The sequence below is a fragment of the Hemitrygon akajei genome, unplaced genomic scaffold (assembly GCF_048418815.1).
Source record: "Hemitrygon akajei unplaced genomic scaffold, sHemAka1.3 Scf000054, whole genome shotgun sequence".
In the NCBI taxonomy this organism is placed as follows: Eukaryota; Metazoa; Chordata; class Chondrichthyes; order Myliobatiformes; family Dasyatidae; genus Hemitrygon; species Hemitrygon akajei.
The window spans coordinates 255787-281783 of NW_027331940.1; the positions used below are offsets into that span (position 1 = coordinate 255787).

The 25997-nt window shown below is 42.6% G+C and overlaps 2 protein-coding genes across 4 annotated transcripts in view; one reads left to right on the plus strand and one right to left on the minus strand.

Annotated features, from left to right (window-relative positions):
- Positions 1-613: 613 nt before the first annotated feature.
- On the minus strand, positions 614-6698 carry LOC140721397 (uncharacterized). Of its 2 annotated transcripts, none has more exons than XM_073036247.1 (2): positions 6645-6698; positions 614-2502 (listed from the first exon to the last, which is right to left on the minus strand). In XM_073036247.1, the coding sequence occupies exon 2, from the start codon at positions 2184-2186 to the stop codon at positions 981-983; it is 1206 nt and encodes a 401-aa protein (XP_072892348.1). In that variant the 5' UTR covers positions 2187-2502; positions 6645-6698; the 3' UTR covers positions 614-980. The 2 variants fall into 2 exon arrangements, with proteins under 2 accessions (XP_072892348.1, XP_072892349.1); XM_073036248.1 differs by lacking the exon at positions 6645-6698 and adding an exon at positions 6222-6265.
- A 6425-nt stretch (positions 6699-13123) lies between these two features.
- The window catches only part of LOC140721382 (uncharacterized), a 36140-nt gene continuing 23266 nt past the window's right edge, over positions 13124-25997 (plus strand). For both annotated transcript variants that reach the window (XR_012097374.1, XM_073036225.1), the window contains exons 1-2: positions 13124-13263; positions 15073-15219. The gene's annotated coding sequence lies outside the window, so the exon portion shown is untranslated. The remainder of the gene's footprint in view (positions 13264-15072; positions 15220-25997) is intronic.

The following is a 25997-nucleotide window of genomic DNA, read 5'->3' on the forward strand; positions in this document are numbered from 1 at the left end:
TGAACAACAGGAGAGGATTTAAAAGGACTGTCGTGGAACAGAATCACTGGCAGGGGCCAGCTGGCCTGAGTTGATTCTCTACTGTACACTAGGTGTGTTATAAATTCAGTAAGTACCAGAGACAGAGTTTAAAATAGAACTGATTTATTTGTCTGAGATGCAGAATATTAAACTCCAGTCCCATTAAAGGCGAATGTGCAGCAGAAGAAACTCCTCCCATGCCCAGTGACCAGGGTGCAGAACCGGGTGTGGTGAGCAGCAGCAATAATTGCAGAGTTCAGCACCGAGAGACACTCTCGAAATTGCATTCAGCAACGGTGATGGACAAATATCCAGCATGCAGCTCATTGAAACTTTCTCCCCAGTGTGAACCGGCAGTGTGTCACAAGTCTTACATGCTGTAAGGTTTCACTGCTGATGTAACGACCTCTCAGTAATGTTTCCCAGCTGAGGTAATGGTTTCTCAGTAGCAGCAATGTTTAGGCTATGACTAGAGATAACAGGGTTTTGGAGTGTGGGGCTGTCCAATGACAGAAATGTTCTTTCTTGTGAGTCTGGAAGAGTGATTTTCATGGTCTTTTGCCAGGGAGAGATGAGAAAATGTAAATGGAGAGAGTGGGCCCTTTTTCTTTTTTTTATTTGTTTTCTTTACTAACCCTCTGGTCAAAGTAAGAATTACAAAGCTCAATTGTTTAATCACATATTGTTTACTGCTATTTCAGGGTACTGATTTGTAGCAGGGGACACATCACACAGCATCCATCCAAACGAGATTTCTTAAGTTTAGCCAGGCTGGGGTCTATCACCCCTTATATTAAGCTGCTAGCTGAAGTGAGAGTTACGCAAGGATAATTCACTGAGTGAATCGCTTCCCACATTCACAGCAGGTGAACGGAATCTCTCCAGTGTCAACAGTGATACACATTTGGTGGATTTGGCTGAGAGAATTTTTTCCCAAAGTCTGAGCATGAAATCGGCCTCTACCCAGTGTGAACTCGCTGGTGTCTCTGTAGTTGAGATGTCCGAGTGAATCCCTTCCCACAGTCTGAGCAGGTGAACGGCCTCTCCCCAGTGTGAACTCTCTGATGTACCTTCAGTTGAGATGACGAAGTGAATCCCTTCCCACAGTCTGAGCAGGTGAATGGCCTCTCCCCAGTGTGAACTCTCTGATGTACCTTCAGATGAGATGACATAGTGAATCCCTTCCCACAGTCTGTGCAGGAGAACGGCCTCTCCCCAGTGTGAAATCGCTGATGTATCTTCAGTTGAGATGACGAAATGAAACCCTTCCCACAGACTGAGCAGGTGAACGGCCCTTTCCCTGTATGGGCTGACTGGTGTGACAGCAGGTGAGATAACCGATTGAATCCCTTCCCACAGTCTGAGCAGGTGAACCGCCACTTCCCAGTGTGAACTGACTGGTGTCTCTGCAGGAAAGATGATTCAGTGAATCCCTTTCCACAGACTGAGCAAGTGAATGGCCACTCCCCAGTATGAACTAACTGGTGTCTCAGTAGGTGAGGTGACAAAGTGAATCCCTTCCCACAGACTGTGCAGGTGAACGGCCTCTCCCCAGTATGAACTCGCTGATGTACCTTCAGTTGAGATGAGCAAGTGAATCCCTTCCCACAGTCTGAGCAAGTGAACGGCCGCTCCCCAGTGTGAACTCGCTGATGTAACTTCAGTAGACATGACTGAGTGAATCCCTTCCCACAGTCCGAGCAGGTGAATGGCCTCTCTCCAGTGTGAACTCGCTGATGTACCTTCAGTTTATATGACCGAGTGAACCCCCTCCCACAGTCCGAGCAGGAGAACAGCCACTCCCCACTATGAACTCGCTGGTGAGCCATTAAGGTGGATGATTGAGTAAATCCTTTCCCACACTCTGAGCAGGTGAACGGCCTTTCCCCAGTGTGAACTGACTGGTGTACCAGTAGGTAGGATGACTGAGTGAATCCCTTCCCACAGTCTGAGCAGGTAAATGGCCTCTCTCCAGTGTGAACTCTCTGATGTATCTTCAGCTTAGATGACGAAATGAATCCCTTCCCACAGTCTGAGCAGATGAACGGCCTCTCCCCAGTGTGAACTCGCTGGTGAGCCATTAGGTCAGATGACCGAGTGAATCCCTTCCCACAGTCTGAGCAGGTGAACGGCCTCTCCCCAGTGTGAACTCGCTGGTGAGCCATTAGGTCAGATGACCGAGTGAATCCTTTCCCACAAATTCAGCAGATGACCAGCCTCTGCCCAGTGTGAACTTGCTGAAGTACCTTCAGTTGAAATGACCGAGTGAATCCATTCCCACTGTCTGAGCAGGTGAACTCCCATGTAAAATGACGGGCATGCCAGTGAGTTAGATGATAGAGTGAATCCCTCCCCACCGTCTCAGCAGGAAGGATGATCGTGTGAATCCCTTGCTGCACTTCTTAAATATCTGGACAAAGACAGCAAAACTGGCGTGTTGTGTTTGAGATTCCCGTAGACAAATTCCTTGTCATTTTTAACCTGTAAAAAAGATTTACAAAATCCATCAATGGGTGTAGGACAACATTTCAGATGAGATCACTTGAGTTGTCAAGGTGTGATCTGACATCACACTGTTACAGTGAAGTTCATCCCAAGTTGGAGAGAGAAATCATCTTCTAACTGGGCACAATGCTGGTATCTGGAATGACCATCAAACTCTCTGATGCTCCTCCTGTCTCTATAAGAATGGGGCATTTCTGCCATCTCCAATCTGTGACTTGGCTCAGTTTGACTCTCTCCATTGGTGTTATTCCCTGTTACCACTGAGCTGCATAGGCTGCTGGCCCCACAGTAACTGAACACTCTGACGCAAATAACCTTTGTTAACATGCAGATGGGAATCTCACACAAATGTCTGGAAGCGCATTTCACGCACCCACCACTACCTGTGTAGAAAACGTACCCCAAAATCCCCTCGGTATCTATTTCCAAGCAGCTTAAAACTATGCCCCCTCATGTTAGCCATTTCATCCCTGGGAAATTTCAACCATAGAAACATAGAGCATTACAGCACAGAAACAGGCCTTTTGACTCTTCGTGGTTGTGCCGAACCATTTTTCTGCCTAGTCCCAATGACCTGCACCTGGGCCATATCCCTCCAAACCCATCTCATCCACATACCTGTCCAAGTTTTTCTTAAATGTCAAAAATGAGCCCACATTCACCACTTCATCTGGCAGCTCATTCCACACCTCCACCACTCTCTGAGTGAAGAAGACACCCCAATGTTCCCTTTAAACTTTTACCCCTTCACCCTTAACCCATGACCTCTGGGTTTATTCTCCCCTGGCCTCAGTGGAAAAAGCCTGCTTGCATTCACTCTATTTATACCCATCATATTCTTATACACCTCTATCAAATCACCCCTCATTCTCCTACGTTCCAGGGAATAAAGTCCTAACCTATTCAACCATTCTCTGTAACTCAGTTTCTCAAGTCCCAGCAACATCCTTGTAAACCGTCTCTGCACTCTTTCAACCTTATTAATATCCTTCCTGTAATTAGGTGACCAAAACTGCACCCAATTCTCAAAATTCAGTCTCACCAATGTCTGATACAACCTCACCATTACATTCCAACTCTTATACTCAATACTTTGATTTATAAACACTAATGTAACAAACCTTTGGCTATCCACACGATCAACATCCCTCATCATTCTATAAAATTAAAAAAGTCTCTAAACATAAACAAGGAAATTACACATTGCTTTGAGGATTTGTTGGAAGTATACAAAATGATGAGGGAGAAGATTGGGTAAATAAATGCAAGCAGCTTTTTCCACTGAGGTTGGGTGGGACAACAACCGAGGTCATGGGTAAGTGGGGAAGGTGAAAATTTAACGGGAACATGTGGAAAAGCTCTTCACTGAAATGGTTGTGACAGTGTATAATGAGATGTCAGCACAAGTGTTGGATATGAGTTTGGTTTCACCATTTAAAAGAAGTTTGGATGGGAGCCTGTATGGTAGGGGTATGGCCGGCTATGGTCCCAGTGCAGTTAGTTGCATTAGACAGCTTAAATGGAAGCATTGGAAAGTCAGGAGGACACAACCATGGCTGAAATGAGAAGCCAAAGCCAACATAAAAGCCAAAGCGAGGGCAAACAAAAGAGCAAAAACTATTGGGAAGCTTTTAGAATCCAACTGAAGACCACTAAACAAAATGTCAGATAAGCTCAGGGTGTGGCATTAATTACTGTACTCATTAATGAGTCTTGGTTGCACCCAACAGTCTGAGGCATTTAGAGGAACAAAATATCCGGGGTCTCAATATCTCTTGAAAACCAAGGTTCCCCGCACCAGTTACCTTACAACTTTTATTTTGGCAGGCACATACAAACTCTACACCCTCACTTCTGAAGAACTCCCACTTATAAGTACTCCTTTTCTAGAAAAACAGCCTGTCCTAATCCACACTTGTTAGATCTTTCTGATACCATCAAAATTGACCTTTCTCCAATTTAGAATCTCAACCCATCGTCCAGCTCTCTCTTTTTTCATATTTACTTGGAATCTTATGTCATTACGATCGCTAGATACAAAGTGTTTCCATACACTAATTTCAGTCACTAACACTGGATCATTTCCTAACAGTTTATTGCACACTTCTACGTTAGGAATTCCACATCCAGATTAAGAGCACATTTGACAAGCTCTTCCCCATTTAGTCCTTTTACAGTATGGGAGTTCCACTCAATATATAAAAAGTTAAAATCGCTTACTATATCAACCTTTGTTTCTTAGCACAGTCTGTGATCTCTACAAAGTTTGTTCCTCTAAATCTCTGAGTGTTGGGTGCAACCAAGTCCCAATAATGGCTACAATATCATAATTCCCTGTCCTGAGCTCATCGGGCTTTCCTACGATGCTTCTTGCATTGTGATATACACAGCTCAGCACATTCATCGCACCATGCTCAACCATTTGATTGCTGACTCTGTCTGAGGTCTGAACAGCATCTGTCTGGGTGTCTAGAAAGCAACCTCTCCCTCAATGTCACAAAAACAAGGGAACTGGTTGTGGATTACAGAAAGAATGGAGATGGGCTAACCCCTATTGGCATCAATGGATCTGGGGTTGAGAGAGTGAACAGCTTTAAGTTCCTCGACATAAACATCACTGAGGATCTCATGTGGTCTGTACATACCGACTGTGTGGTATGTGGCCGTATCCACATATGGTACGTATATGGTATTTATCCACCACCCCCCCAACGGTTTATAAAGTGGTCTACCTGTTGTTGTAGGAGATGGCCCCAAGGCTATTCTGCGATGGTTGTTTAACCTCATTCCCCTTTCTGACTCTCACCCAGTTTAATGTGTCCTGTACCTTGGGTGTAACTCACCTCTCTTGATGTCATAACTATCACCTCCTCTGACTCCCAGATGATCCAGAATTCATACATTTCCAGCTCCAGCTCCTTAAAGTGCAGGGCTACAAGCTGCAGCTGGATGATATCTTGTATGTGAGGGCATCAGGGACACTGGAGGTCTCCCCACCTTTCCACCAATGTCCCATCTAATTTGCGATGACAGGTGTGTCAAAACACCTTGTGCTGTGCAATTTTCACCCACTGACAACAAGACGTGCACACTGAATTTTAAATAGGGTGGTATTTCTTTTAACAGCTAGCTAGTATTGTATGTAGTTTTGCTACAATAAGTGTATGGGACTTTGGAAAAGATGTTGAATTTCCCCATGGGGATGAATAAAGTATCTATCTATCTATCTAAATCACTGTCGATAAGAGCTTTGATCTCATCTGGATTTGATCGAGTTCATCTGCACTCTCACACAAAATATGTCGCAAGCCTGTTGCAGGTTATGAAGGATTTTCTCACTAGATCTTTTGCACACCCTCCGTATGTGATTTGCTTGCTAAATGATACTTTACAAAGACTGATTTCCAAATATCACTCCACTTCTTCCCACTTGTAAATTTTCCAACTGTAATCGCCACAATACTGTAACACCAGTTTCTGTATTGTACATAAATATTTCCCCTGAACCCTCCCCCAAGTGACAGATGGTGTTGAACTCAGTGTGGCAATGCCATTGAACATAAACGGAAGGGCAGTAGTCTTTCTGTCTCATTGGAGTCTGGCACATTTGTGATGTGAAAGCTATTAGTTGCCCAGGACAAAGGTGTTTGATATCATTATGTGCCCAGAGAGAATGGGACAAAACATGTTCTCACCGGTAGAAAAGTGCAGACCGAGAGGCGGTAGCTCAAGCAACACACACAAAATGCTGGAGGAATTCAGCAGGCCAGGAAGCATCTATGGAAAAGAGTACGAATGCTGAGTTCCAGCATCTGCACATTTTCTCTTGTCTACAATTGGAGAAAGAACAAAGGTGATTTTCTCAACTGGTGATGTAAAAGATGTTTTTTTTTCCCCTTTCTCATTTAGATAGCTGGAGATCAGCTCTGTCCGAGAGATCCATCAGTTCCCATTCCCTCATCAGCCGGAAGCTCCCCGGGGCCCGCGTACGGATCGTGGGACTGAGAGAGAGGGAACAGAGCAGGACTGTCCCAGGATTGCGGACTATGATGTCCAGAGTTCACAGCAAATGTCCCTCAGTCGGTGTTTCAGATAGTAGCCCGGAAAATCATTCTTACCGTTACCGATCATCCGGAGGTCCTTTGTGTACGGCGCGCATGCGTGCTATTCGGTGACGTCATCGACCTTGATGCCTGCGCATTTGATCATTGCTTCAGAGGCAGCGAAATTTTAAACCCAGGGGCTTATGGGTAATCGAGGTGCCATTAAACGTTCCTGCTAGCACCGGTTTCATGTCTACACCGCAGGGTTTTTTCTGTGTAGAAAACTTAGTAACTGTTTTAACGTAGAAAGCGGCTCCCAGAAACAATATACTCAACATCAACAGGCATTCCATTTATCTAATGCCTCTCGGACAACCCTCTTACAAAGGCAGATATAAAACACAAGAGATTCTGCAGTTGCTAGAAATACAGACACACAGACACACACACACACACACACACACACACACACACACACACACACACACACACAGACACACACACACACACACACACGCACACACACACACACACACAATGCTGGAGGAACTGTGCAGTTCAGGTAGCAACTAAGCAGAGGAGTACACCGTCTAGGCATGCTAAAGGGGCTCGGCCTAAACGTCTATTTATTCCTCTCTACATTTGTTGCCTGATCTGTTGATTTCCTCCATATTTTGCAGAAATTAATCACCTTTTTTTCAATCAAACAGTTTCCAAATGTGTCTCATCTTTCATTTGTAGCCACATCCTGCAGGTTCAGTTTCTCTTCTTCCTCCTCCTTGTAAACTCCAGGCCCCATCTCTTTCTGGAGCCCCAAATCCCTGACTGGCAACTTGGTTTCTGACTCTGCTCCATCGAAGATTCACTCGCTAGTCTGCTGTCAGACTTCAGAGGTGCATTGTATCAACCCAGCAGTTCGAAGCAAAGACCTTTAAAATTGGTGAAAATGACCCAAAACGTTGAAAAGAGCGGAGAAGAAGGAGTTTAACCAACTTCGTCCGGAGCCCTGAAGAACGTCACAACCACAGTGAGCTCATCGTCTTATTCAGCCTGGAGAAAATCATGCAGGGAATTCATGCAGGTGTATAAGATGATGAGAGGCATTGGTCGTGTGGATAGCCAGAGGCTTTTTCCCAGGGCAGAAAGGGCTAACACGAGGGGGAATAGGTTTAAGCTGCTTGGAAGTAGGTACAGAGGAGATGTCAGAGCTAAGGTTTTTAAGCAAAGAGTGGTGTGTGTGTGGAACGCACTGCCAGCGACGGTGGTAGAGGCGGATACAATAGGGTCTTTTAAGAGACTCTTAGATAGGTACATGGAGCTTAGGAAAATAGAGGGCTATGCGGTAGGGTAATTCTAAGCAGTTTCTAGAGTAGGTTACATGGTCGGCACAACATTGTGGGCCAAAGGGTCTGTAATGTGTTGTAGATTTCTATGATTCTATGAAATTCAAGGGAAATCTCCTATTCCACGGAGTGGTGACTAGTTGCATCCTGTCATCTCAGGGAGAGTGATAATGGAATGGCAGGGATAGATTTTGATATTCTGATATGGAACAGAAACATGGGCCAGGAACAGAATGGCCGAGTGGCCTCTCTAGTATACACAGTGAGTGTGGTAGAGACTGTAAGTACCTGACACACGGGATTTGATACAGATTGATTTATCTTTCACAGATCCACAATATTAAACACCAGTCTAGTTTAAGGCTAACATCAGCACCAGACTCCTCCAATGCTCAGTGACCAGGGTTCAGTCCTGGGTGCGATGAGCAGCCGCAAGAACTGCAGAATCTGACAGTAACAGTCCCTCATGAACCTGCAGCTGCCTTCAGTCACCGTGATGGTTAAACATTTAACACGGAGCTGATTTGAACTTCCTCCCTGATGTGAAGTTGCTGGTGTTGCAGCAGCTGGGATGATTGAGTAAAACTCTTTGCTCACTCCGGACAGAAATGTGGCCTCTATTTATTGTGAACTCACCGGAGCATCACAAGGTGGGTTAACTGAATGAGTCTCTTCGCACACACGGAGCAGATGAACGGCCGCTTCCCAGTGCGAAGCTGTTGGTGTATCTGCGATGGCCGACTGAATCTCTTCCAAAATGAGAGCCAGTGAATGACATCTCACTGCTATGACGTCATGGCGATGTATCCAATCAGATCACGGACATGGGCACGTGCTCGGGCTCTCCTTGGAGCGAGTGGGGCGCTGTCTTCTCCAACATCTCCGCCTCCACATTCAAGGTGGCATTCAAGCGCTGGTGAACTGACAGATACAGCGGAACTAACGAGCAATCACAAAGCAACTAATGTGTTTGTGATTGCCATACTCAAATCTTTTGACTTTTCTAAACTGTTAAAAGTTTACAAACCACGTCAGTCGGTGAAGGACAACTTTTCAGTTCAGATAATTTTATTCGTCATGGTGCCTTCTGAGAAAAAACACTGTCACAACTCAAAACAATTTGGGGGGACAAGACTTCATCTTCTAACTGGCCACAGTTCCGGCATCAGGCACAATATCAAACTCTCTGCTTCCCTCTCTGTATCAAAATGGATCATTCCTCCCCTTCATCAGTCTGTGACTTGGCTCAGTTTGTCTGTCTCCTTCGCATTCTGAGCATGCGCCACACACCTACTGAGATCACATTTTATTTACACGGCTGTGACTAGAGACTTTCTGATTATTATGTCCCTCCTGGCATTTGACGGTGGTAAACTCAGAGTCAGCAATGGTATTGAACCTCAGGAGTAGGTGATTAGGCTTTTTCGTTGGAGATGATAAACTGCCGGTAGTGTGTGGCTGGATGAGTGGGCCGTTTTCAGACTGGAAGGAGGTAGCGTTTGGAGTATCCCAGAGATCAGTCCCTGACCACAGTTGTTCACAGTTTAATGTCCTGGCGGAGGCAGCGAGATGTGAGATGTCCCAGTCTGCTGGTGACGCAGAAAGAGTGGAGTTGGGGGAGGGGAGGCTATTCACATGCAATTTCGTAGCTTTGCAATCAGTACATAGTGCACTGTGGGGCTGCAGTGACGGGTTCCAATCTGCTAATTAAATTTGTTGACGACACTACATTGATCGGCCGAATCCCAAATAATAACGAGGCAGCCTACAGAGAAGAAGTCATCACCCGACACAGCGGTGTCAAGAAAACAACCTCTCCCTCTTTGTAGCGAAAACAAAGGAGCTGGTTGTCTGGTAGTCTGGGAATTACATTTACACATATATACACTTAACACTGTTAACTTTATTTCGTTAAGTTACTATATTATAAGTAGATACTGATAAACAGAGAGTTTTTACCATCAAAACCAGACTCCAGTGTGAACTCTATTGTTGTTGGTTCGTTTCTAAAACGTCACAGTTCGTAACAACAGTTTTATAAAACTAGTTAGACCACATCTGGAGTGTTTCATGTAGTTCTGGTCGCCCCCATTCTCGGAAGGATGTCGGGGCTTTGGAGAGGGCGGGGAAGAGGTTTACCAGGATACTGCCTGGATTAGAGAGCACGAGCTATAACGAAAGTCTGGACAACAGTCCAGTTCAGTTCAGAAATCAAAACAGTTCAGTTTCCTTCTGTGGTTCCAGAGCAGAAAATCAGTCTGTCTAATATTTCCACGCAATTAAAATGGGGAATTTGTTTATTCTCATAACGTACTGAGCTGCAGTGATAACTTTGCCTGACGTACCATCCACACAGATCGATACATTACAACAGTACATTGAGCTGATATACGACAGAACAATAACTGTAACAAAGCATTATGGCTGCAGAGAAAGTGCAGTGCAGATAGACATATGGTGCAGGGTCACGTCGAGTTACATTGTGAGGCCGAGTCCATTTTATCATTCATTTGGATTATAACCACAGACATGAAGCCGCCCTTGAGCCGGGTGGTTCGCGCTTTAAGGCTTTTGTATCTCTTCCCCGATGGGAGAGCGGGTTTGCAGCAAGAATGTCCAGGTTGTGAGGATCTTTGAGTACATGGCCTGCTTTTCCGAGGCAGGGGAATTGTAGGAAGAGTCCATGGAGTGGAGGCTTGTTTCTCTGATGTTCTCTGCTCTTGTTCCTTGCAGTCATGGGCAGAGCAGTAGCCATACGAAGGAGTGAAGTATCGACAAGAAGCTCAGAGACCTCGGCCTTCACCCTGCCTTGTGCAGCTGGATCCTGGACTTCCTGTCCGATCGCCGGCAGGTGGTAAGAGTGGGCTCCCTCACCTCTGTCTTTCTGACCCTCAGCACACACACCTCACAGGGTTGTCTCCTTGGCCCCCGCCTTTACTCTCGAAGCACCCATGACTTGTGTCGCCACCCACAGTTCCAATCTGTTAAGTAAATTTGCTGACGATACTACACTGACTGGCCTAATCTCAAATAATAACGAGGCAGCCGACAGAGAAGAAGTCATCACCCCGACACAGTGGTGTCAAGAAAACAACCTCTCCCTCATTGTGACAAAAACAAGGGAGCTGGTTGTGGATTTCAGGAGGAATGGAGACAGGGACCAAAATCATCATTTCCAAGTCTGTTATTGATACAAAATGTACATTATAATATTGATCATGACACAATGTATTTTAGATACTGTTAATGACATAAAACATGTTTATAGATTGTTACTGACAGAGAATCGTACAATTTGTGTTCCGTGTGTTATCTGAATGTACTTGCCTGTGATGCTGCCACAAGTCAGTGTTTCTCTGTTCCTGTACCTTCCCGTACTTGTACACTTGGCAATAAATTCAACAGGACCTGAGAAATCTCAGTGAGATTTGATTAGTGATGATCATCTTGGCAGCTCGGTAGGTCGAATGTATGCGACAGTACACTGTTAAATGCAAAACCCTGAACAGTGTTGATGATCAGAGGGATCTTAGACTCCAAGTTCATCGCTCCCTGAAAGAGACTGCACAGATTGATTAGGTGGTTAAGAAGGCAAATGGCATGGTTGTCTTTATTAGTTGAAGCATTGAGTTCAAAAGTCGGGAAGTTATGTTGTGGCTGTTACGAGCCTGCGGTCGTACTGTGACTGTTTCTTTAAGAGCGCCGGCGTGAGGAGGCGGGGCTATGACGTCAGTCACAGGCTGACAGCGCTGACTGTGGACTGAACCATAAGAGAGAGAGAGAGAGCGATCTGCAGACAGGCAGTCGGCCAATCTAAAGAGAGAGAGAGAGACTGGAAAAGCTGATCGCTTCAGTTTGTCACAGCTGAGGCTTGGAACTCTCCTCTGCCCACAGGAGTGGGTTGATCATCGGTGCACGGAACCACAACGAATGTGTGTGGCTGTCACTTCGTATAAACCATAGGAGTGGATTTTGGAATATCTTGTGTTAACCCTTGCCTGGGTACGTTGTGTGGCAACCCCTGGAAGACGGTATTCCTGTGACAGGTCACTTTCGCTGATAACTCGTATGTGGACGGATTCAATGGATAAGAACTTCGTCGACGGTTATTTTGAAGTAACGGCCTTTTCTCTACGTTTCACCCTGGATTACAAATATCTCTTTCCCATCATTTATTCCGTGGATTACTGAACTTTCCTACTTTACCATCTCAAGACTCTGAGCTTTGTTCCCTCACGTTCGATAGTCTGGAATTATATTTACACATATATACACTTAACACTGGTAACTTCCCTTTATTTCATTAAGTTACTACATCATAAGTAGAAACTAATAAAGAGAATGGCTTTAACATCAAAACCAGACTCCAGTGTGAACTCTATTGCTGCTGGTTCGTTTCTAAAACGTCACACTTCGTAACAACAATTTTATAAAACTAGTTAGACCATATTCTGGAGTGTTTCATACTGTTCTGGTCGCCCCCATCCTCGGAAGGATATCAGGATATCGGAGAGGGCGCAGAAGAGGTTTACCAGGGCACTGCCTGGATTAGAGGGCATGAGCTATAACGAGAGGCTGGACAAACTTGTGTTGTTTTTCTCCAGAGCGGGCGCAGGCTGGGGTGAGACTGGATGTACGTTTGTAAGATAACGAGAGGAATAGATAGAGTGGACAGACGATATATTTTTCCTGGGGGTTGAAATGACTAATACATTTAAGGTGAGAGGAGATGTGAGCGGCAAGTTTATTTCTGTCCACAGAGTAGTGGGTAGCTGGTTCTCAGTCTGGGGTGGGGGGGGGGGTGGGTGGAGAGAGAGGAGAGAGAGAGAGAGAGAGAGAGAGAGAGAGAGAGGAGAGGAGAGAGAGAGAGAGAGGAGAGAGAGAGAGGAGAGAGAGGAGAGGGAGAGAGAGAGAGAGAGAGAGAGAGAGAGAGAGAGAGAGAGAGAGAGAGAGAGAGAGAGAGAGAGAGATGAGAGAGAGAGAGAGAGAGAGAGAGAGAGAGAGAGAGAGAGAGAGAGGAGAGAGAGGAGAGAGGGAGAGAGAGAGAGAGAGAGAGAGAGAGAGAGAGAGAGAGAGAGAGAGAGAGAGAGAGAGACCGACCAAAGCCGTCACGTGATTCCTTTGCCCCCCTCCCATTTAACCGTAGATGGGCAGCATCTGTGCATCTGTTTCCGAGGCCCCCGCCCTCCGGACACTGAAACGATCGCTTCGCGCATGCCCAGCTTCTCCGGGCGGACGGTGTTTTCTTCTCCGCTCATTGCTGAAGTGGGTCGTCTGTGTGATCGGGGAAGGCTTTTCGTCTCCACGGTCAGCATCCCTGTCTGCTGAGCGAAGATATCACTTTCCCATCGGTGAGTATTGAGACCGATCCCGAGCGGGGAGATCCAATGTTGGCCGTGAGCCCCGAACTGAGGGCCAGTTACTCATTTAATTTCCAGTTATCTGGGCTCGTCAGAAATGTGTCCCCTTCACATAATCTGCATTGAACGATCCAAAACCAGGAGTACAGGGTGTCTATTTCCTCAGAATTGAAATGGAAGTCCCGCCAACAGGTCACGTGAGGCTGTGTGCCGCAGATTCGCCCCGCCCTCCGCTTTGTGACGCAAGATCACGTGGTGTGAAGTTGGCCGCTGAGTCTCATTAACTTCCCCGAACTCGCCTCGTTTCCTGAGGCTCCTCACATTTGTCCTGGAGCTTTATGGCTGTTGTGTCTTCTCCCGGACTGGGGGTGGGTGAGAAAGGAGAATGTCCCAGGTTGTGGGGATCTTTGATTTCACTGACTGCTTTACCGAGGGACTGTGAAGTCTAGTGGGGAGGATGGTTTCTGTGATGTGCTGATCTGGATCCAAAGGTCTCTGCCGTTCCTCACAGTCACGGGCGGAGCAGTTACCATGCAAAGCGTGAAGTGTCCCGGATGGGAAACTTTCTATGGGTGTGTTGATAAAAATTTGGTGAGGGTCAAAGTATATATGACAAAGTTCTTTTTGTTTCTTCTAACTCTGTCATTTTCGAATCTTTTATACAGTAGTATGTATCATTAATTCAGTAGCTGTGGTGTGTTCTGACGTCTCCGGACCGGCTTTTCCGTGTTTACAACAGTAGGACTAGACCCGTGAGTCTGGCGTTCAAACTGTGTTTGGAAATTCCCCCCACCCCTCACTGTCACCAGTCTGTCACTCGGTGGAATCAGGCAGAATCTCAAGTTGCTGGAGATCTGCACTAAAAACTAAAATGTTTGAAGTCATTCTGACGAAACGTCATTAACCTGAATTGTAAAGTTTGTTCCCCTCCCCGCAGCTGTTCCTTACCTGCTGAGTGTTTCTGGTAATTCCCACTTTCTTTTTATTACATTTAACCTGGAAATGGAAATGACTCGATCTGTTATAGTAGAACAGTAAAGAAAGCACAACTTTTCCCTGTCAATTATCCTGGAACCAGCTTGTCTGTTATTGCTGGAAATATTTTCAGTACAGTTGTTGCTAACGAGGTACACATGAATAATCTCAGGAGTGATCGGCTTTATGTGTGAGGAGCATTTGATGTGTCTGGACCTGTGCTCAATGGAGTTCAGAGGGGTGGTGGGGGGATGTATGGTTAAGTAAACCTACCGAATGCTGAAAAGCCTGGATACAGTGGACATGGAGAGGATGTTTCCATTAGACAGAGAGCCTGTGATCTGACAGCACGGTCCTCAGAATAAAGATGCTTCCCGTTAAAATTCAGTTGAGATTTTTTTTTTTCATTAGGTGTCCGAAGTGTGGAATTTGTTGCCACAGAGGTTGGTTGAGGCTGCGATTTGGGTATATTTATGACAGAGATTAATATATTCATGATTGCTAAATAGCTTCAGGGTTACAGGAGGAAGGCAGGAATATGGTGTTGGAATAAAAACCAGCCATGTTTAAATGGTGGAGCAGATCAGATGGATCAAATCACCTAATTCTGTTCCTTATGTCTTACCATGACTGAATGATGGCTCCTTCTTATCCCATATTCTTTTGTGTCATGTGAGGGACAATAAAAGATTGTTCACTGAGATTATTATATCTGCCTTCAACGTTTAAATTTCAGTGAGTTTTGTTCTTACTAACATTAAGCAGAAATGTTTGGTTCTGCTTTTTATTGTTAATGTGCTTCATTATCTTTCATGTTAACGTTAGACCTGCAGTGAGAGATTTATTGGAAGAAAAACCACAACTGAAGATGAGGGAACAGCAACAAGTGAACCAGCCCGAGGACTGAGAGCATCAACTGGAGAGAACCCATCTGAATCGGAGATTCCAGTGATTAAGTCAGGAGAAAGTTTGGTGAGTCTCATTTACTCAAACACTGGTCCTTTAGACATTACATACCTGTACAAAGGAAGGTAGGAAATAGTTGGAGTGAGACTGAATGTGCCCTGAAGAACCAGTTATGCCTCTGTCAGACCCAGTTGCAATCACTCCAGGTCTGGTAATGTGCTTCCAACAGCCCAGCCCTTTAAAACCACTCCCATTTTGTGGAAGTCGAATCCGGAGAGAGCCTCTCATAGACTGTATAAGTACAAACTCTTTATTCCAAGTATCTGGGGCTTACTCAGTTAGTCGCTCAAACAGGAACAGTCAATGACTGTTCCCCGCCCAATCCACTGACTAACAATTCCCCTTCGCCACAGATATATCCGTCCAGATACTCCCCACACAAGACATGCTGGAGCCAAAGTTATTTACTACATGACAGGCTGGAGCCCCTAAATACAAATTACAAAATAATTACACAATACACAATTTGTACACAAATATAAAATGGCTTACACACCACAGAACAGACTGAAGCTGTCCTATCTCTGCACATGAACACACAAGGCGATGAGCGTCCTGAAACCCTAGCTAGCTACCCTCAAGAAGAAATATGGCTCAGCATGGCTTAGTACATCTATTGATCATCAGCAATTTCTTTCAGAAAAACAGGCTGCTATTTTTTAACGAAGTGTTAAACCATACTTCATCATTCCCTGCTTTTTGATTGTTACATGAGCAACAAAACAGTAATTTTTTTACAGAGAAAGCAACCGAGTACAGTTTTGACTTCTCAGTGGGTAAAAATGGCATAGAACAGTAACTATAACAATGATATGTACAACTATTAGGCCATAATGCAATATTATGCCTCACATATTGCCAAACAGGCCTTCGAAGATCACCATTTTTACCCTTCAGTGAACCTGTGTAAATCCTGCCCTACTCTCTTGATGCTGTCAGTTTCCTTGGCAGTGTGCTTGGAGAGGGATGTAACGTTAGTAGCCTCATCAGGGATATGGGTGCAGCATTCTTGTGTCAGTAATAGCACAGGTTCCCCCTTCTTAGCTGGGGATAAAATCTAAAGCCGTAAGATTCTATAGGACTGTTTGCCAGATTGCAATCATTTCAGTGGATATTTCTGTTACTTGGGCCTGTGTTTCTGCCAGGGCCTCTGCAGTATTGTGGCCAGCTCCTCAAGTGCTTGTAGCCAAATTGATTATCTCTCGTGAATTCCCGGCTACTCCATAGGAGAGAAAAACTATCATCAAAGATCGCTCAGTCTCAGTTATTCCTCTCCGCTGCTGGCACCTGCAAGTATGGCCACGATGCATGTTTCTCAGTGTAGGAAGTTCCGTTTGGTGGGGGCCTGAGATACATCTGTCAAAACACTGTGTCTGTCAGGGCCCCTAGTTCTACCCGTTTGACATAAGTGTGACAGAGACAGAAAGATCATAACTGGATGCTGGGGTGAGCCCTCTCAAAGACATAAACACAAACACTACTGTTACGCACTCGTAACGGTTTAAATGAACCATATATATTTACCACATATGTGTAAATATAACTCCCAAACCACTGAGCTCAGGGAATACCAAGCTCAAAGTCTTGAGATGGTGAAGTATGAAAGTTCAGTTCAGACATGGAATAAATGACAAGAGAGATATTTGTAATCCAAGGTGAATGTCGAGAGAAGGCAATTATGTTGAATTCCACAAATTCCATGGTGATAAAACGGGATAACAGTCGCCGTAGGTCTTATCTATCGTTCTAAATCCACATACGAATTATCTCCAAAAGTAGCTTATCACAGGAGTACTGTCTGCAGAAGGAACTACCACCCAAGCAAGGGTTAACACACAGGTTTATTCCGCAGGGTACTCCCAATCCAGATCCAACACACAAAGCATTACCGACAGTGATTTCCACAGAATATCCCTTCTCACAAGTGTTTACCCACATAACACACCCGAATCCAGCTAAGGGTTAACAAAAGTGGTAGCCACGGGATACTCCAACAAAATCCCCATATGGATTATACGAATTATCACCAACAGTGATTGGTCACAGGGGTACCTCTACAAGTGAATTACCACACCCAGGCAAGGATTAGCACAAGTGGTCCTCACAGGATACTCCCAAACCAACAGATCCACTCCAATGGATCAAACAAAGTGACAATCACACATTCAGTATACAATGGATCAATAGTCAACCCACCTTGTGGGCATAGGAGAGTCCAAACAGTGACCTTTGGCCACTAGGTCCTTTGTTTCGAACTTTCCATCTTCTTTCTTTCTCTCCGGCTGACTGTGTGTCCTTGCTTAAATAAAACAAACTTTGAGCTATGTAAACACAAGCTGCGAGCAAGTGTAAACACACTGCATGGTCAAATAGTTCCAGCCCTCTCTCTCTCTCTTTGTAAGAATCAAACAGGAGCTGAGAAAGCTGGTGGCTGACATCACTCAGGCAATATCTGTTAAAATGACAGTCCACAGCAAGAAACCGAGAGGTTCATCACTCTCTACTATCAACCAATACAATTTCCTTTAGTCCGAGAGAGTCCTTCTACTCATTTCCTTCAGTAACACGTTTGTAGTCTGTTCGATATATCCACCGAGATTGCCCTTTCAGTTTCACAGCTGTCGGAGTGGTCAGTAACACTTGATATGGTCCTCTCCACCGAGGTCTGAGTTTCCCTCGATCGCAGTTCCTGATCAGGATAAATTCCCAGGTTCTATGGTGGGATAGTCACTCCTCTCTGCAGGGTAGTTCTCTTCCTTGTAAGCCTGTCATACCTGTGAATGTAACGCTTGGAAAATTTTGGTTAGTTGGCATATTTATTTCCCCATCTCTTCCAATATCTAATTTTGCTGGTAGGCTTTCTGGGAGCAATGGTGCACAAGGTCTTGGTCGCCAGGATATCCTCATGGGCCATGCATAAATGTTGTAAACTGGTGACAACCCCGCTTTCCCCTATGGGGTAACCCTTGTGGAATCGTGCTAACGGTAGGACCTTCAACCAAGTGAGTCCAGTCTCCGCTGTTAGTCTGGCCAGTTTACTCTTCAGAGTGCCATTGGCTCTTTCCACTCTGCCAGCGGCCCATGGGTGGTGTAGACAGTGGAATTGTTGCTGGATAGCTAGTTCATTACATACCCCTTCGTTTACTTTCACCATAAAGTGTGGGCTATTGTCAGAGCTCAGCATCTCTGGCAGGCCGTACCTGGGAATTATATCCCATAATAATACCTTCACAACAGTCATAGCAGTATTAATGGTAGTTGGAATAGCTTCAATCCATCTACTAAACACATCTATAATAACTAAGCAGTATCTATAGCAATGTACTCTAGGCAATTCAATAAAATCAACTTGTAGACACAGAAAAGGATCCACCTGTCAAGGGAGTTGTACCCGGTGTGCAGGGTACAGGTTACCAACCATTCCCTCCTTTCCCAGGTGTGTACAATTATGTATATAATCGGCCAATATTGGTAAAAACTGTGTAGGAACACAAACCTGTCCCACTGGGTGATCCAAAAACTTAGGTCGGGGTCTTTCTGGCACCCCCATCTGGGACCACAGTTTGTGCTCCTCCTCAGAGGCGTCCCCCTGAAAATTACGTACCTCCCACATGTCCAGCAAACCCGTTCTGCTTTAGTCATGGAGGGTTGCTTGACGGGAACCCGAGGAGGCTACAACTACTGAGGATTGTGCCGCACTTTTCACTGTCTGATCTGCTAGAGCATTGTGTTTAGTGACACAGTCGGACATGCGTGTGTGGGCTGTACATTTAATAACAGCCAGAACTCAAGGTAGCTGCAGAGCGGTGAGTAAGTTGTTTACAATGGTGGCATTGCTAATGGGGTGGCCAGAGGAAGTCAGGAATCCCCATGTTCCCAGAGAGCCCCGTAGTCATGTACAATTCCAAATGCATAACGGGAGTCTGTGTAAACGTTCCCACTTTAGTCTGTTGCTGGGATACAGGCACGAGTCAGAGCAAACAGCTCAGCCTTCTGGGCAGAGACAGCTGCTTCAAAAGAGGCCTGCTCAATTACTTCACTGTCCGTCACTATCGCATCGTTTCTCTGCTGGATCCACAAAGAGCTTCCATCCTCATAAAATTGCTTCGGGCTAGAGGGGGATATTGCAGAATGGATGGGAGAGTCTGTCCTTCCTTCACGGTGATCCGGACAGGGGGACAGTTGGTGCGACCGACTTCATGGCCTGAATTTGCTCAGAGATGGGGTACAGCGTCTTGGGATCGATCAATATTAAAAGTGTGTCTCACCAAATGTCCCGCCTTCACCTCAGACTCCTTCCATTATCGGAGTTGGACCGCAGCCAAGTCTTGCCAGTCTCCCTCGGTGCTGGAGGCTTGTTTCAGCAAGGTGTAGGCAATGAACTCTGGGCTCTTTGGCTTGAACCCAGGGCAAACACTAACAGTGGAATGGGGATCTCTCCAATCATCATGACTGGGAACTTCTGTCCCTCGAGGGGTGCATAATATTGACTTTCCTCAGCTGAGCACCCCGTAATGTCACAGCACAGAGTCACATGGGGGTCGACCACTGGCAGAAGGGGTTCAGACGCAGTGGAGTCCAGATTAAATGCCCACCACTGGGAGGTCAGAAATTGGGGAAGCTATCAGTTGTTCACCTGTCACAGGGTGACACCATTGCCTGTGCAGAGAATCTCGACTTCCAACAGACAGAGCAAGTCTCTCCCTGCTGGATTACAACCCCGACTGTTATGTGAATACGTACGTTCCGTGCCTTCAAACCCAGACAGAGTGAATGTTGCGTCTGATAACTGCAATCCCTTTTCCGATACTATTTCCCGATTGAGAGTGGTTGTAGTTGCCCCCATATCAATCATAAACGGAACTGGAATAGCAGCAACTGTCAATATTACATTGGGCTCTTCCTGAGGGCTGGTACTCATGGTAGGAAGCATCTTTGCTTGTCAATTTCTAAATGGGTTGTTGTCCCCACCTGTCCCTTGGTAGGTTGTTGTTCCCATTTCTGATCCGCAGATATAGCCCGCTCGCATCCTCCTTCCCACTGAACATATTCACCTTTAATATTCTTTTCATATCTTTTTATTATTATTATTATTCAAAAATAGCACAAGTGCATCGAAGTAACAACACTTACAATGCCTCATAAAAGAGGAAATTATCTTGAGGATTGAAAATTTTGTGAATTAAACTAAAAAGAAAAGTGAGGGGAAAAAAGAAGGAACCCATTGGAGGTACAACCCCAGAGCCAAGCGTCATACAAAAAGCTTCTAAAAATAAACATCAAACCACCAAAAAGAAAGAAAAGATATATCAAAAAAATTTACATTTAGATCGTGGAGGAAATCTATCAGTTAACTGAAATGATAATAATGAGCAGATGATCCCCATCTTTTCTCAAAATCAAATAAAGGTACAAAGGTTCGACTTCTAATTTTCTCCAAGAGACAGCATCACCTGAGAGAGCCATTGTGACAAAGTAGGAGCTGATATATCCTTCCATTTCAACAAGATGGCCCTCCTAGCTATCAATGTAACAAACATGTTGGTCAGACACAGAAATACCATGGATATTTTGAGGAATTATTCCAAAAAGCATAGTTAATTTATTAGGTTGTAAATTGATTCTGAGTGCTTTAGAAATTGTCGAAAAGACTGACTTTCAAAACTGTTTTAATATAGACATGACCAGAACATATGTGTCAGTGTGGCTATCTCATTTTTACATCTATCACAATACTTGTCAACATTGGGAAATATTTTTGGAAGTCTCTCCTTCGTCAAATGGTAATAATGTACAATTTTAAATTGAATCAGTGAATGACTAGCACAGATCGAAGAAGAGTTAACCAGCTTCAGAATCCATGTCCAATCCTCCCATATAAAAGGGAAATTGAGTTCCTTCTCCCAATCTTGTTTAATCTTAAGTAAAGGACGCTTATCCCTTTGTAATAATAAATGATAAATTCTTCCAATAGAACCTTTCAACAAGGGGTTCATATTCATAATAGTATCTGACAAATCAGCCTCCAATATGTAAGGAAAATTACTTAAATATTTTTGTAAAAAATGTCTAACTTGAAGATATTGTAAAAAATTTGAATATAAGAGAGAATACTTATCGACAAATTGTTCAAAAGACATCAATCTGCCTTCTTTAAATAAATCCAAAAAAGAATTAATACCTTTATTTTCCCAAAGTAAAAAAAAAATTGGAGCACTCCAAGAAGGTTTAAAAAGTAATTATGGTAAATTATACTACAAAGTTTAACTTTTTTACGATTAAAAAAAATTGCGGAACTGGTTCCAAATTTGTAAAGAGTGCTTAACCACAGGATATAGGTTTAAATTAGCAACTTTAGCTAATTGTATAGGTAGAGTAACTCCTAATAACGAAGTTAAATAAAACTGTTTCACATCTCTCAGTTCCTGGTCTACCCAGATTGGCTGTTCATTCCTATCAACCCAATATAACCAGAAGGACATACCAGAAGTTACCAGCCCAATAATACATTCATAGATTAGGCAAAGTGAGACCACCATCCTTTTTTAACTTTTGCAAATGACATTTACCAATTCTTGGTCTTTTATTATCCCAAATAAAAGATAGAATAATAGAATCAATCCGATCAAATAACTTCTTAGTAAACAAAAACAGGAATATTCTGAAATAAATATAAAAGTTTTGTTGGGCGGAAGCAGACACTTTGCTTGCTTCCTCTGGAATAATCCCAAAAATTGCTGTAAGTGGATTAGGTTGAACATCCACATCTATAACTTTAGATAATATTCCAAACACATCCCTCCAAAAATTGTTTAAACTTACACATGACCAAAACATATGAGTTAGAGTAGCCACTTCTGCATTACATCTGTCACAAATAGGGCTTATATTAGAAAAAATATGCACCAATTTATCTTTGGACATGTGGGCCCTGTGTACTATCTTAAACTGAATTTAGATATGGCATGTGCAGATAGGTGAATTATTGACTAAATAATAAATTTTACTCCACTGATTATCTGAAAGTGAATGTTGAAGTTGTACTTCCCAGGTGCATTGAACCCTGTCATTAGGCGACATGCGAGCATTCATTAACTGTTTATCAAGGATTGCTATGAATTGTTTTTGAAAAGGTTTAAACTGAAAAATAGCATAAGCCAAATTTAAAGAGCAGGCTGAGGGGTAAATTGGTAAAAAATCACGTAAAAAATTCCCAACCTGTAAATATTTGAAAAATGTGTATTAGAGATATCATATTTGTCCATTAACTGTGAAAAAGACATTAAACACTCTTGTAAAAACAAATCTTAAAAAGTCCACTAAAGGAGGAAAATTGACTTTATAAAGATCCTGATATTTTTTAGTAATTATAACACCTAAATATCTAAAAGAATCCATAACTTTAAAAGGAATATTATCATATATAGAGACAGATTCATTTAAAGGAAGTAATTCACTTTTACTAAAATTTATTTTATATCCTGAAAGGTCTCCAAATTTGTCTTATAATTTTAGCAAAGCAGGAATAGATTATTCAGGCTTGGATATACATATCAATAAATCATCAGTGTAAAGAGAGATCTTGTGCATGGCCTCATTCACAAAAATCCCATGAATATTTTCGGCTTCACAAAGAGCAATAGCAAGGGGCTCTAATCTTAAGTTACATAACAAAGGACTTAATGGGCAACCTTGGCTTGTCCCCCGTGATAGCTGAAAAAAGGAGACCTACAGTTATTAGTGACAACAGTAGCAATAGGAGCTTTATATATCATTTTAATCCAATTATTAAAATTAATACAAAAACAAAATTTTTCTAAAGTATTAAATAAATATTTCCATTCGATTCAATCAAATGCTTTTTCAGCATCCAAAGATATAAGGCATTGTGGAGTTTTAGAAGAAGGTGAATGTATAATGTTAAATAATCTCCGAACATTTGAGAAAGAAAAATGACCCTTTATAAAGCCTGTTTGATCTTTAAAAATGACTTTACCCAAAATACTCTCCAATGGATTGGCCATCATCTTTAAGTGAATCTTAGCTTCAACATTCAATAATGAAATATGTCTGTATGAGGCAAAATCAAAAGGATCTTTATCCTTTTTGAGAATTAAAGAAATAGAAGCTTCATAAAAAGTAGCGGGTAAATCACTTTTCACAAAAGATTCTTTAAACATCTCCAACATATATGGAGAAAGCAATTTTCCAAATTTTTAATAAAATTCTACAGGATAACCGGCAAGTCCCGGGGCCTTACCAGTTTGCATTGAGAAAATAGCTTTATGAATTTTGGATTCAGTAATTTAGGCATCCAGAGTTTTTTGATCCTCAACAGAAATTTTAGGAAAAGCAATCGTTCGTAAAAAAAAAAACATTCATTTCAGAAGAGTCCACTGGACATTGAGATTTATAAAGTTCAGTATAAAAGTCTTGAAAAATCTTATTAATTTCTTCATAATCCCGAGCCAGGGTACCAACTTTTCTACGAATTTTCAAAATTTGCCTCTTGGCTCCAGCTCATTTTAATTGAGATGCATGTAGTTTATTATTTTTATCTCCAAACATATAAAATTGGGTCTTTAACTTAAGTAGATAACCTTCAATTAAATGAGTTAATAATAGGTTATATTATGATTGAAGTTCCACCCTTTTTTTAAATGTCAATATTAGGGGAGGTCACATAGATATTATCTAAATCTTTAATTTGTTTTGAAATTTTATCTAATTTTGCTTTAGTCTGTTTTTTAAGTTTAGTTGAATAAGAAATAATCTGACCACATAAAAATGCTTTGAATGTATCCAATATAATTAATTTAGACATACCTCCTATATCATTAAAAAGTAAAAACTTCTTTTATCTGGCTTTTGATAAAACTGATAAAGTCAGAGCTTTGCAATAAAGTCTGAGACATGTGCCATGGTGGACGGCCAAAAATGTCATCGTCAAATTCAAAGGACAAACTCAAAGGCGCATGATCAGGTATAGCAATAGCGTCATATTCACAGTTATTAACATTAGGCAAAAGACAGGGATCAACTATAATATAATCAATCCTTGAATATATTTCATAAACATGGAAAGAAAAAAAATATTCTCTGTTATCAGGGTGTAAATGCCTCCATAATTCGATCAACCCAAAATTGGTCAAAAAAGAGTTAATAACTGACGCAAAATGATTTGTAAGTCGTTGATTAGTTGAGCTCTTATCAATCATAGGATTTAAGCAACAGTTTAAAAACCCCACCCATTAACAACATATACTCATTTAAATCTGGCAGTAAAGCAAATATTTTTTTTTAAAAAGCAGGATCATCTAAATTAGGACCATACAAATTAACCAAAACAACCTTTCTATTACAAATCACTCCTTTAACAATTAAAAATCTACCATTAGAATCTGACTCAATATACTCTTGAGTAAATATATTAGATTTAATAAAGATAGACACACCCTTAGTTTTGCTCTGAGAAGTAGCATGGAGTTGTTTTCCATTCCACCAGCGAAAAAATCTATTCTGATCTCCTGCCTTGATATGCGTCTCCTGAGCAAAAATTATATCAGGTTGGAATCGATTAATAATTTGAAGTCTTTTTTGTTTAATAGGATCATTCCAACCACGTATATTCCAAATTATTACATTAATCCATTTAACTGCCATACTATAATTTTATTCTAATTTACTTTATACATGCGCAGAACACATACCAATACGGGATTATCAAAGATGGCAGTGATGAAGAATAAAGCCATATAGAAAACACGCATGCTCTGGAACCACCCAATGGGAAAAAACTCCTAACTCTAAACCCACCCACCCTCCAAAAAGCCTGAAAAAACGGCAAGTGAACTAAGATAGATGCGAAGACATGGGCCACTCTGTTGGTCTCGTCTCTGCCTCCCCCCAGCCAGTACATAAAATATATAAAATGACCTTGCAAGAAAGACAGTAAAGTCTCAACAAAGGAGAGTCTTTACATTCTATCATGTGTTAAACAGAAAAAGAACCAAAATAATATAATCTCTTAGAGAGAAAAACCAGCCCCATCTTAAGTTTAGCTTTAAATCCCTAAGAAAACTTTAAATTCAGTTATAGGGTGCTATAATAAAACAGATTTAAAAAAGTTAATAGTATACTTAACTGAACTGAATTGATAGAAATATTAATTAGTAAAATCATAGTAACTTAACCCTCCCAGATAAATATATAAAAAGAAACCCTGTTGGTAGAAAAAAAGACTACCAGTTAGTAATTTAAGAAATAACAACAAAAATCAAACCAAATATTAGATAAAATGAACAAATCCTTTTATCCTCTTTTCTCAGTCAAATATGTAATTAACCATTTAAACAGTCAAACTTGATCAACAAACCAGTTGCAAATCTGACTTTTTAAAGCATAATTTAGCAAGCAAACCACATATGGACAATATGCAAAAGCTTTGGTGAGAAAATCCTTCATTACCCATTACAGGGCTGCTACATAGGTTGTGTGAGAGTGCAGATGAACTCGATCAAACCCAGGGGAGATCAAAGTACTTATCAACAGTGATTTGCTAGCTGTGAAAACGATTACCTCTCTGTATAAAATTCACTGTGCACATGTCACTGAGTTAAAAAAAGTGCACAGTACATGATTTAACTGCACACTGGTCATTACAAATTAGAGGGGACATTGGTGGGAAGGTGGTGAGACCTCCAGCGTCCCTGATGTCCTCACCTACAAGATGTGGACCCTGCACGTTAAGGAGTTGGAACCTGAAATGGATGAATTCCGGATCA

What these genes read in the sequence shown, in the direction of transcription:
- LOC140721397 (XM_073036247.1), bottom strand. Translation starts at nt 2,186, where the DNA reads ATGGCTCACCAGCGAGTTCACACTGGGGAGAGGCCGTTCACCTGCTCA.